General features: G+C 41.6%; 2 protein-coding genes across 2 annotated transcripts; both read left to right on the forward strand.

Annotated features, from left to right (window-relative positions):
* The first annotated feature begins 1589 nt into the window (after positions 1 to 1589).
* LOC142499960 (olfactory receptor 12D1-like) lies at positions 1590 to 2540 on the forward strand. Its single transcript, XM_075610017.1, has one exon. The coding sequence runs from the start codon at positions 1590 to 1592 to the stop codon at positions 2538 to 2540; it is 951 nt and encodes a 316-aa protein (XP_075466132.1).
* A 4938-nt stretch (positions 2541 to 7478) lies between these two features.
* Positions 7479 to 8429, forward strand: LOC142499961 (olfactory receptor 12D1-like). The gene has a single exon (XM_075610018.1). The coding sequence runs from the start codon at positions 7479 to 7481 to the stop codon at positions 8427 to 8429; it is 951 nt and encodes a 316-aa protein (XP_075466133.1).
* Positions 8430 to 13115: the final 4686 nt, after the last annotated feature.

The following is a 13115-nucleotide window of genomic DNA, read 5'->3' on the forward strand; positions in this document are numbered from 1 at the left end:
GATTGCACAGCTTTACCTGCTCGCCCACAAGCCGATTCGGGTCTTCCATCCGGGGACTCAACCCAGAAGTGCGGGGGACAGACGGCATGAGTGCCACAGTGTATCGAGCACAACTTCAACTGTTGGCGTTGATCATTTGATCTAAATGCGCATATGATTCTGACACCATGTGAGTGCAATTTTATCATTTTACTAGAGATAAAATTTGTTTTAGCAGTCTATAATATGTACACTTTTCCTTGTTACATGCCATAAGGATTCCGTTATATGCTGTTCCTAGACGTGACGACATCATAGACACCACCCAAATACAGTATACTACTGTATAAAGAAACCTTTATATACAGCACAATACAGAGAAATCTGTGAGTACACATCGCATTGGATTACTGAAAATTCCTTTAGATTTATTTCAAGACATATTGCACAATCTTTTTGTGTGTTCTTTTGTAACATGTATTCGCACTCCCTGAACTATCTGGATATCTAGTTACTGTGTGTGCATGGTGCATGTATCTGGGATGTGTGGGTATTGTGCATGTACCTGGTGTGTATGTGTGTGCATGTAAGGTGCATGTACCTGGTAAGAGTGATTGTATACAGTATGTGGCCTCAACCTAGTAATTGTGTATATCTGATATCTATGTACTGTATGTGTATGGGGCATTTATCTGGTGTGTATGTGTAGAGCATATGTCTGTTGTGTATGTATTTGTATACATTGCAATTATGTATTTTGTCTGTACAGTTGGGTGTGTGATACCTGGGCTAGTGTGCAGTGCTTAGCCCCAAGCCAAAAATGTGCAGCTAGCCCCTAGGAGTGACAGAAAGTAATAATGGAGATGGAGAGCCGCAGATCAAGCGCAAAGCATAGACTGTGTGTTTGAGTGTACGTGGAAATTAGGTCAGAGATGTAGAGAGAAGAAAGATGGCAGAGGGGCAGACCAACTAGAAGCTGGTTGCAGTAGTCAAGTTGGGATATAACGAGTAAGAATTTTGGTAGATTATTCCATGAGGAATGGACATATTTTAACAATACTGCAGAGCTGGAAATTACAAAAAATAAATTGCTGTATTAGTTTACCAATTAAAGAGGTGTACTGTAAATGGACAAGATTGGATATTCTAGAACTAAGCCCTGGGGTCACCAACTGTGAGTGTGAGTGAAGAAGAGGATTTGCCAGCAACAGAAACACTAAAAGTACAGTCAGTTAGGTAAAATATATGCAACGAGAAGCCAGTGTCACAAAGGCCAATAGAATGGAGGTGTGCAGAAGAAGGGGTGATCAACAGTATTAAAGGCACCAAAAAGGTCTAAAAGAATAAGTACTGTAAGTAGAACTGCCCTAGTGATTTGGCCTTGACTTTGTTAAGGCTTTTTCATTGGAGTGGTTAGGGTGGAATAGAGACTGTAATGTACTGTATCAAGAAGAGATTTATGAGACAGTCCAGCATGTCATTTTAATATGCACTGGTAACTGGTGACATCTAGTACAGGTGACAGAAACAAAATAAACAATCAATTACAAATTTGTAGCTACAGTATACGTGCCCAATGGTTATCTATGTGATTTTTATCTGCAGAATCAATGGATGGTGGGAATCAGACATCAGTAACAGAATTCATTCTTTTGGGAATTACCAACCTCCCTCAGCTACAGATCTTCCTCTTCATCACATTTCTCATGTTCTACCTGTTCAACTTGTTAGGGAACCTCAGCATTGTGACTGTGGTGATTACTGATCAGCGCCTGCACACCCCCATGTATTTCTTGTTGGGTAATCTTTCCTTCTTGGACTTCTTCTTGTCATCTACCACAGTCCCCAAGATGCTGTCTGGATTATTGATGGAAGACAAGAGAATATCTTTCCACAGCTGTATAGCCCAGCTCCACTTCTTTCAATTCTTCGGAAGCACCCAGACTCTGCTTCTCACCTCCATGTCTTATGATAGGTACATTGCTATTTGTAACCCATTGCGATATCATGTCCTCATGGCAAAGAGGGTTTGTATCCAGTTGGCTTCCAGCAGCTGGATCACTGGCTTCGTCTATTCATTGTCACAAACAATTCTAACCTTTATGTTGCCTTTTTGCAAGTTGAACAAGATCAGTCATTTCTTTTGTGATATTAAACCACTTCTAAAACTGGCCTGTGCTGATTTCCACCTCAACGAAAGTGTGCTGTCCATTGTCACTGGCTGTGCGACTCTCAGCACGTTACTGCTTATCATCATCTCCTATGTCTTTATTGGCACCCATCTCCTGAACATTCGCTCCCCCCAAGGAAGACGCAAAGCTTTCTCCACCTGCACTTCCCACCTGACTGTTGTCCTTTTATACTATGGAACCGCTATCTCCACATACCTGAGACCAGCCACAGACGATTCCTTGGATCAGGACAGACTGACTGCTGTACTAGTAACAGTCATTACTCCAGCTTTAAATCCTCTTATCTATTCACTTAGAAACAAAGAGGTGAAGAGAGCTCTTAAAAAAGTGTTCTTAGGAGAGCAGAATTGTAAAAGAACTCAAGTATAACAGACACTTTATTTTCAATAAATCTTTCTTTTACCCCCTATTTCCGAAGATCTCTGGTAGGATACATGCTTTGCTGTCTCTCTTATATGTAAACATTATGAAAATGGAAAGCCATGTTTTTTTGATACAGGTTGTAAGTTTGACTCATGCTCAACTCTCACATCTTTTGACCACCCCCTTTATTCCCGGTACCTCAACATACACACCTTTAATTGGGTAATCATTATACATTATACAAAGGGTCATTATACATTAAAGCTAAAACTGTGTGTCAAAAAGAGTGCTACTGAGTTTATTACTGTGTGACCCTTATGGCCGGGTCCAAGTGACCTGGCCGTTGTCGTGAGTAGGCTCCCGGAAATCATGTCTGAATGCCACGCCATTCACCACCCCCCTCCGGGCTTTAACTGCCCAGCTCCCAGTCTGGCATGAACAAGTAGCTACCCCCATAAAGCTGCCACGACAAAGGCAAATGGTGAAACGACCCCTCCTCATAGGAACTTCAGTCCTTCGATTTTCTTGAAAAGTATTAAGACTTCACACTACTGTATAACAGAGCAATGAGAAAGGTCAATATTCACAAGCAATATGCGACAGGCAAACAGTGGCAATTGTTAACAATAAGATCAGTTTCATTATCATGGTTGTCCGCGACCGATTCGCACTAACAAGGGATGGGTGGGTGGGAAATTGCTGGTGGGCAGTGAATAGGTTGTGCTCCCCACCAGCTGGGCATTAAGTTGCCCATGTTCCTCCCCCCCGCACTACCCCCCCCTCGTGGGAGGAGAGAAGCCGGAGAGGCAGGGAGCAGGACGGAGAGGCATAGCCTGGCTACCTTGATCATGAGGCAACCCCAGCGGTGAAATTGTCAAGCTGGGTAGATGGGGGGAAGCAAATGGACCAACCCTCCTACCTAACTCTACCTCTTTTCTCACTTTTTCGTTTGCGACGTCGCAGTGATCCCTGGCCGATTCAGATTGCGCCCAATCCCGCTTGGTGCTCACACAGGATTCTGAACCGCTCATAAAACCAGTTAAAAGAAGTCGGGTCGCTTCCCTATAGGGGCACCTTCCCAGCCATTGTGCCATATTTTTAATGACTACAGGGGATGCCACCCTCCTGCCCAGCCTTCCGCCCTGCTTCCCTGAAGCCGCGTCCACCATTCCTGAAACATTTTAGTCTGGGGATGCGCCCCCCCACCCCCACAGGTAGAGCTCGCATGTTTGAAACGGCAGTTGCTGAATTTGTAATGGGAGTCATTGAACGTCCAGCAAACTCCTGAGTGACTCCGTCCCTGCCTACCCGTTCCCCCCCGTATAACTCCCCCCCGATGTGTGCCCCCCAAAAGGACGTTGGCCCGTGCACCATTATCCAATCGATCCAAAGATCCATATCATTCATGTCCCAAGACATCTGACCCTTCATTGTCAACATTTTCTGCCTGAACTTTACATCATAAGTCCACCAACCCATACAGCTGTACCTCTGGTGGGCAGACCCAATCATATCTTCGTATTTAAAAAGGGATGAACAGAAGTGGCGAGCCCTCTCCCCGATCACCACCGCTAGGATCTCCCCCCCCCCCCATTGCCTGCAGCCACTAGGGCAGCCATCCTGCATCCCGCCGTGATGCCCTGCCTCGTGACTCTGCTGCCCCACGGAGGCCACAAGTCTAAAGTTAACGTACCAGGAAAAGATCCCTCATGAGCCCTTATTTTGGTGCTACCAGGCCAGGCCTGTGGCCGGAAATTAACAAAAACAGCTGCGCTGATAGAATAGTAATTCAAAGGTACCACCAGTCCCATGGGTTTGATTACCCTTATGTTCCTGAACCGTTAATGAGAGAAGCAGAGGCCCATAGAGAGGAATGGGTGAGGATGCTGTCCTAGATTATCTGGCATCCAGGTGCAGTATATCACAGTACTTCAATGAAGAAAAAGTGTGTTACCTCATCAGTATGGAAGGTGGGGAGACACATATATATGGACCGAGTGGAATACATCTCTGAGCGGGGTCCAAAGAGGGTTTATTCAGTCACCGTTCCCAACCAGGAGGGTAGGTTGGTTAAGAAACCTAGAGAATATGGAATTACCCAGTATACCGAGGCTGCTAACAGGTAGTGCACACACTTTATGGCAACTTGATTGAAGAGAGACCCAGCAATGATTAATGAAACAATAAGCCTCCGATATTGAAAACAGGGAGTTGGGTAATAGTAAGCCGGATAGAGGTACAGGGGGACACCTCCCTAAGGGGCGCCCCCAAGTAAATCACAGCCCGGCACTAACCGCCTCAATAATCTCCCTGAAATACCGCGTGGAGGTTAGGAGTACTCACGAAAAAGCCGTCCCTGTTGGTGCAGGGAATTCTGCAGCGGCTTCCTCCTCTGGTGTAGCTGGCGTCAGCGTGCTCCTCCGGAAATGATGACACAGGAAGAAGGGGGTAAGATGGTCCGTGGTTCACAGCAACTTCAGCAGCCAACGCATGGATGTCTAAAAAAACTTTATTGATCGCTAGCAGCAAACATCAGGCAACCACTCTAACATGTTTCGTCCAGGCTATGGACTTTTTCAAAGAGTGGTTAAGAAACCTGACCCCAAACATTGTTATTAAAAGGGGTATGAATTTTCCATATTAGGGGGGATCCGGGTGTACACCATTTCTTTGAAAAGTTATGCCATGAAATGTTATGTCATAAAGTGTTATGTTTCTCTGTTATCCAATTTAGGGGTGGTATGTGGATTGGATGTCTCAGCGTGGGTGTGAGATTCCACCATGGGGAGCGTGTAGCCACACAGCCCCTGGCTACTAATTTCTCTGTCTAAAACGTAATTCCTGGTACCAGCGCAGGCAGTGTTAGGGTTAATTCTGCCCTTGCTGTAATAAGCAGCTCCCTTGAGTAACAGGAGGGGTGGCTAAGGGCCTGGGTACAGCCCATTTGGGCCTGAGCAGGAGCCCTTCCCCCTTGCCAGAGGATCGGCATGCCAGGAATTCTCGGCACAAAGAGGACAAATTGGTAATGCCCCCCGCCCCTACCCCCGCCCACAAGGAACAAAGGCAACCCGGGAGGAAGACCACACCGCACGCTGCTAGCCTATGCTGTCACCGCCATAACCAGCCCCGGTCCCGCCCCCAACGGCCTACACGAGCGGGTAATGCTGGAAGGATGCCGGCAGTGGGGCAGAATGGGTAGCGCCAGGTGGGAAAAGGTGTTTGATTCATGAAATATGGTGACAGAGACTAATACAGTAAAGGCTAGATACAAAGCTATCCTGAATGTTAAATGAAAGAAACCATAGGATCTAATAGCTTCTGAGGTTTAACAACAAATAGGAAAATGGACAGGCTTGGTGAACTAAATGCTTCTTTTCTGCTGTCAATGTCTACTGTATATTTCTTTGCTTTAATTGGAAGGGGAAAGACCCTAGGGAAAACATTCTCGTTGACCCTATGAATCTCTGGGATTCAATGCTGTACACTCATTGGTTCCATCTTCTAGCTATTCTGTTTCTTAAATGTTTTCTTTCAATACAAGTCAATAATTATAGACAGTACCTAAAGTTTACCTTTAGCTAGTAATCGGAAAGCACTCTGAACGTACAGATGTACTCTATGACTTTATTGTTGCCCCTGGTGTCGTACATTTACAATATGTTGTGGTGTTCTGTGCTGTTATTATGAGTCCTTTGAAAGCCTTGTGGTATGCAGTTTTAGTGGGACATGTTGTGTTATGTGGTGGACAATGTCACGAGCTGAATGTGTAACGTCAAAAGTCCTGAATGAAAGGCATAGCCCTTGTCTTATTGGAGAGGCCCAATCATCATCATCATTGGTGTATCCTGCAGCACTGAATATGTTAATCATGCAAGAAGATTCCCTTGATTGCATTTAACAGCCTTTTGTACTAACTAAAAACACTAATTGCTCTGATCTTTACAGATTCTCCAGCGGTTTGTTCCCATGTGATTTTCTCATTCTCTGGCGTTCCCAATAAAACTGATGTTCTAGAGAAGGTGATTATTTGTGCTGGACGAGGTTTAAGTCTGTCCTGTCATGTGGGATGTCACTTGGCAGCATAAACATCAGCTTCTCCTCAAAGATCTCAACCACCAGAAACTATTTGGTAAGAAAATCTATAATAATGTAAACACGTTCAGTTTTCCTCTATCACAGCTTCCCTCTTTGTTTTTCTTCTCTTGCTACTATTTCCTCTATCCTTCCTATTCTGCTCTTTCAGTATCTGTGTGTAATCCAAAACCTCAATCCTCTCCCCTTTTTCTTTTTTTTTTTTCTATTTCTATCCCTTTCTATCTATATATAGATGTAACATGTTACTGTATATTGTTCCCCCAGATAACACAATGTATCCCATTATAATAATGCCCCAAAACACTGAGCTGCTCGAAGTGAGTGGCACTGAGTGGCACTCTTGGTGCAGAACATCCCAACGTATCCCATCATAATGCAGCAGAGGATCAATGAAGCCTGCTACATGCTATATGTATTTATTTCTTTATGCACCTCATCTTGTCATAATCTAATAACAAGGTGAGCCACACAGTGTCAGAGAACAACATCATAAGGCTTCTGACGCTAGTATCACAAAGTGTCCTGATTATTAAGTAACCTCATCTCAATGAATGAGACTTCCCGTTGAGATGAGTCGTCATTAGGGCAAAACATGTTCCCACATTTAGCATGTACAGGGAATATATAAGATGTTGCATATATTCCTTGTACATGCTGAATGGGGTCTCTTTATAATTGTGATCAGTGTGTTCCTGCTGTGTCCTGTTGTGTTTCCATGTGTAAATATGCAATGCTAGTTGGTGACATCTAATACAGTCAAGAGAAACAAAATCACCAATCACTTACAAAGCTCTATCTATAATACACATGTTCAATGCTTATCTATGTGACTTTTATCTGCAGACTAAAATGGACGAGGGTAATCAGACATCAGTAACAGAATTCATTCTTTTAGGAATCACCAACCTCCCTCAGATACAGAACTTCCTCTTCATCACATTCCTCTTGTTCTACCTGTTCACCTTGTTAGGGAACCTCAGCATCGTGACTGTGGTGATTACTGATCAGCGCCTGCACACCCCCATGTATTTCTTGTTGGGTAATCTTTCCTTCTTGGACTTCTTTTACTCATCTACCACAGTCCCCAAGATGCTGTCTGGTTTATTGATGGAAGACAAGAGAATATCCTTCCAGAGCTGCATTGCCCAGCTCCATGTATTTCACTTCTTGGGAAGCACAGAGGCTCTGCTTCTCACCTCCATGTCTTATGATAGGTACATTGCTATTTGTTACCCATTGCGATATCATGTTCTCATGGCAAAGAGCGTTTGTATCCAGTTAACTTCTAGCAGCTGGATCATTGGCTTTGTCTATTCATTGTCACACACTATTTTAACATCCAAGTTGCCTTTCTGCAAGTTGAACAAAGTCAGTCATTTCTTTTGTGATATTAAACCCCTTCTAAAACTGGCCTGTGTTGACACCCATCTTAATGAAAGTCTGGTGTCCATTGTCACTGGCTTTGTTGCTCTCAGCACGTTTCTGCTTATTGTCATCTCCTATGTCTTCATCGGCACCCACCTCCTAAAGATCCGCTCCTCCCAAGGAAGACGCAAAGCTTTCTCCACCTGCACTTCCCACGTGACAGTTGTCCTGTTATACTATGGAACCGCCTTCTGCACATACCTAAGACCAGCCACACAAGATTCACTGGAGCAGGACAGACTGACCGCTATACTATTCACAGTCATTACCCCAGCCTTAAATCCTCTTATCTATGCACTTAGAAACAAAGAGGTGAAGAGATCTCTTAAAAAAGTATTCTTAAGCGACACGGTTTTTCAAAGAATACCAGCATAATAAGTACTTCTTTATTCTTACTCAAGGTGTTACTTATGAAAGTGCCATAGGTATTACTATACAATACTGGACATACTGTATCATTGAATGGCTACTGTATTTTAGCATATGACCCTTAATGTTGTCAATGCTATAAATCTGGAAATGCACTACTTCTGCATGCAACTTCTTATTTGTGACATTGGAGCGTCATTGATACTGATAGTTGACTTCTCATTCAAGTCCGTGGCAGGTGTTGTAATCCCGTTCAACTAAAGCACACAGTCATTGAAATATACATCACAATTTGGCTACAGTATCTAGAGTTTCTCTCATTGTTTTGCTGAATAATGCATCATTTATGTAATAGTGTTTCCCTCCTCTCAATGCATGTTAATTATTCAATCTGTCAGAAATTTAAAAAAGAGGCAGAACCTGCTCTATGTTCTCTATCTGGAGTTAATATTTATATATATATATATGTATTTTATTTAATTTTTTCACTTTTATCCCTGCTGGATGCGAGGAGAAAAAATATATATTGAGCGCGCTGTCCCTCCAAACAACTGCCCCCTCGGCTATCCGGTTCCACCCCGCAGTTCCTAGTCTCCCGTGATCAGCGGGACAAACTCAGCAACCACAAAAACAAAAATAGGAGCGCATGAAATGAAACCAAGAAAAGCCCAAATTAATACATATATTTTATATCATAAAAAATAGTTCATCATACAAACATACATATACGAGAAACATAAAAATCAAACCTGTCTACAATGACACTAATATATAATGCAAATGAGCCCAAGCCACGTGAGAGTAAGTAGTGGAAACACCCAAGTACACAAGCCATAGTTGTAACAGGAAGGAAGAGGTGCTGGGAATGCTAGATGGCACAAAAACAGACCTTAGGCACTCAAATTCTCCCATGTACTCCTCGTGACAGGGCTGGGCTCAAACAGCAACACAGTCAGACCATCGTCACGGCCGTGCGTCACTGTGTAATGACATCACCACAGAACACAGAACACAGAGCCTGTTCCCCCCTTACCCAATCTAAATATTGATTATTTATGTCAAAATTTGGAAAAATTAATGTTACTTGATACTAGATTTTGGTGGGATAGATTCAGTCTAGAACAAGCACTTTTGGTCAAAAGAATCCCTAGAGGTCTAAGACTTTTGAAGTTACCCACCTATGGTTTGTAAAACGAGGAATTCATTAGTAAATGGCACACCATTATGGATGATTGTTCTCTATCGTTAATACAATTATTGAGAGATGAACATACCAATACACTGAACAAACTCAAAATACAAACTGATGAGTTGAAAGAAAAAATCATAAATGAGATGCCAGAGGAAGCACTCTTTCCTTATATTAAAGAATTAAAAGAAAAGGTGGAAAATTATGAGATAAATCAGATTAATTCCAAACAGAAAAAATATCTAAGGGATAAAATTGATTATGAAGGGAACAAACAATATAATTGGGTGAGACCAAAAGAAAATCTAGAACACACCATTAGTTCCCTCTAGATCTGAACAAATTAATCACAATAATTGTGTGAAATACCAGAAACCCAAGGACAAGAAGAGGGGAAAGAAAGATCACCCTCTGGAGTGGGACAAATCATGTTCAGAATTTTAACCAAGGTTCCCATAAGGCATATTTCCAAAAAGAACAATATCATAGATCTGATAATACAAATAAAAATAGAACGAGAAAGGAAAAAGGTAGATATGATAACAAAATCTTCCCAAGAAAATCAAAATAGAAATCCAACTGGGAGATGGGATGTGGTGCATTCAAATATTGCAAACAGCAAAAAAGATAATAACACCCTATCTCTATCCAATTCCTTTCAGGTTCTAAATGATCAGGATATTGTGGAAGCAGGACCCTCCACTCCCCCTATACCCACCACTCCATCTGGACAAAAGGAGAAGGATTTTCATCTGGTTTCGGGAGCAATCCCAAAAAAGAAACAGATGATACAACAATCTCTAGATTCAGTGTCATGGTTGAGAGGAGGGCGAAACAAAGTAAATATAGGGGGGAGCAGAGGTAAGGGAACCAAAACAAACACATTCACCGAAGAGGCCCACACAGACAAAAGCCTCAAAGAATTAGGGATTTATAATTTATCCCAATATACTCTATCCCCTGCACAAATTCAAGTGCTTAATAAGGGATTCAATTTTGCCCCGGTAAGCCCACCAAATGAGTTTAACATGTACAGTATGTTGACCTACAGAAATATATACGCAAAATTACATTGAAGAGACATTATGCTAAAATTTCTAAAAAAAATACGATAAATCATGTGAAGGTATACAAGAATCTATACAGATAATTGGTGATACCTTTACACCATCGATTACCATCAACAATGATTTGATGGATGATGATGCAAAGGGTCCGGCCAATAATGCCGATTCATCATTTTATTATGATATGCTGGAACTTGTAGAAGATAACAGTAGAGTCATGGCTATTAATAATTCCAATGTCTCTAATTGTGGACGTTCACAAGTATCGCAAGATAGAGACACCTTACAAGATCTTTTGGGTCTTTATTTGGAAAGTGGGGATGCTAAAACTATTATGCATACATCTTATAGACCTAATAGTCTATTTTATCCCCATGAATCTAAAGGTCCTTATGTGGAACTTTTTGGTAAACTTGTCGAAAAAGACCTGCAGTTAATGTGTAAAAACAAACGTTCATGTAAGGTCAGTGACAATTTAAGTCACCAAGAAAGACGAGCTTTTAAAGAACTGCATTCGAATGGTGATCTTATTATACACCAAGGGGGCGGTACTGTCCTGCAAAATAGGGAGGACTACATCAAAGAGGCGTATCACCTTCTTAATGATAGTGCCTCCTATGAAAAACTTTTGGGTGATCCCACACTGAAATATTAATGTATTATTAAAGATTTCCTAAGTAAAGCACTTAACTTGGGGGTACTGTCCGGTAAAGAATTCTCTTATATGTACAAGGTGTGTCCACGAGTTCCCATTCTGTATCATATTCCAAAGATACACAAGACATTAGAAAGTCCCCCTGGCCGTCCCATTGTGTCTGGGATTGATTCTATCACTGCCAATTTATCACACTTTGTTGATTATTTTTTAGCACCACTCACTGCAGCAATACCCTCCTTTTTACATGATAGTATGGATGTACTTAACTCTTTAGAAAATATTATATGGGAGGAGCATTTCATCTGGGTTCTCTAGATGTAGCTTCTCTCTATACTTGTATACGTCACACCCAGGGTTTAGAAGCAATCACTTATTTTTTGCACACTGATAATTCCCTAACCGATTTACAACAGCAATTTATTATAGATAGTGTTAATTTTATACTTCATCACAATTATTTTTCTTTTGAGGGACAATTCTATCTCCAGACCACCGGGACGGCCATGGGGACACGCTTTGCCCCTAACTATGCTGGCTTGTTCTTGGGAAAGTGGGAACTTGATGTTATTTGGAACAATAATGCTTATGGAGAATATCTTAAATATTACCGGCGGTATATAGATGACATTTTGATCATTTGGTCAGGTACGCAAGATGATCTAGATTCCTTTATTAAGAGCATTAATAACAATGAGAGAAATTTGGCTTTCAGTGGGGAAAATAACAGCAGAGAAATTAATTTCTTGGGCCTTAAAATGACAATCCAGGATAACAATATTGTTACGAAATCATTTTTCAAAACAGTGGATGTCATTTCCTATCTGGACCGTAATAGTAACCATTCCATCTTTTGGTTAGATAATATTCCCTATGGGCAGATGTTGCGTGTCCGTAGGAATTGCTCACAAATCACTGATTTTGATACACAAACTCAAAGTCTTGCCACTAGATTTATGGAAAAAGGATATGATGAGAAACGTATAAATAAATCTATAAAAAAAGTAGAGGACTCTCTAGAAAAGAACAACTTATTCCTAAATCTAAACAATTGGTTAAAAAGAAAAATGTTTATAGTGACACACCAATATTCGTGACAGGCTTTTGTAAACCAGAAAATAAGATAAGAGGGATCCTTAATAGACATTGGGACATCCTCAAAATGGACCCTATTTTAAAGCAAATCCTGTCCTCTAGGCCCAAATTAGCCTTTAGAACTGCCAAGAATATTAAGAACCGGCTGGCACCTAGTGCTCTTAAAAAAGCTAATAATAATAATAAAAGTGTAACTACAAGTGGCAATTTTCTTGTTAAACCCATTGGCAACTACACATGTGGCAGGTGTGTGATTTGCAAACATATGAGCAAAGATAAGGTGATCCATGACAGTAAAAATGGGAAGGATTATGTGGTGAATCATTTTGTGAATTGTCTAACTACTTTTGTTGTATATGTTATCAATTGTTCATGCCCATTATCATACGTTGGAAAAACTACCAGACCCCTTAAAGTGCGTATTTGTGAGCCCATAAATGGGATCAAAAATGCACGACAGAACTTGGAAAAGGGCAAAACAATCCACAATCTAGCTCAGCATTTTTTGACATACCACAAAGGGGAAGTCGATACCCTACGTTTTAGGAGAATTGAAGTAATACCCAGAGATCCCAGGAGAGGGGATATGGACAATTTCCTACTCCAAAGGGAACAATTCTGGATCTATACCTTGAGGAGCAAGTCACCTGGAGATTTAAATGAGCAGATTGAATTGGCCCCTTTTC

This window comes from Ascaphus truei, chromosome 7, assembly GCF_040206685.1.
Source record: "Ascaphus truei isolate aAscTru1 chromosome 7, aAscTru1.hap1, whole genome shotgun sequence".
Classification (NCBI taxonomy): Eukaryota; Metazoa; Chordata; class Amphibia; order Anura; family Ascaphidae; genus Ascaphus; species Ascaphus truei.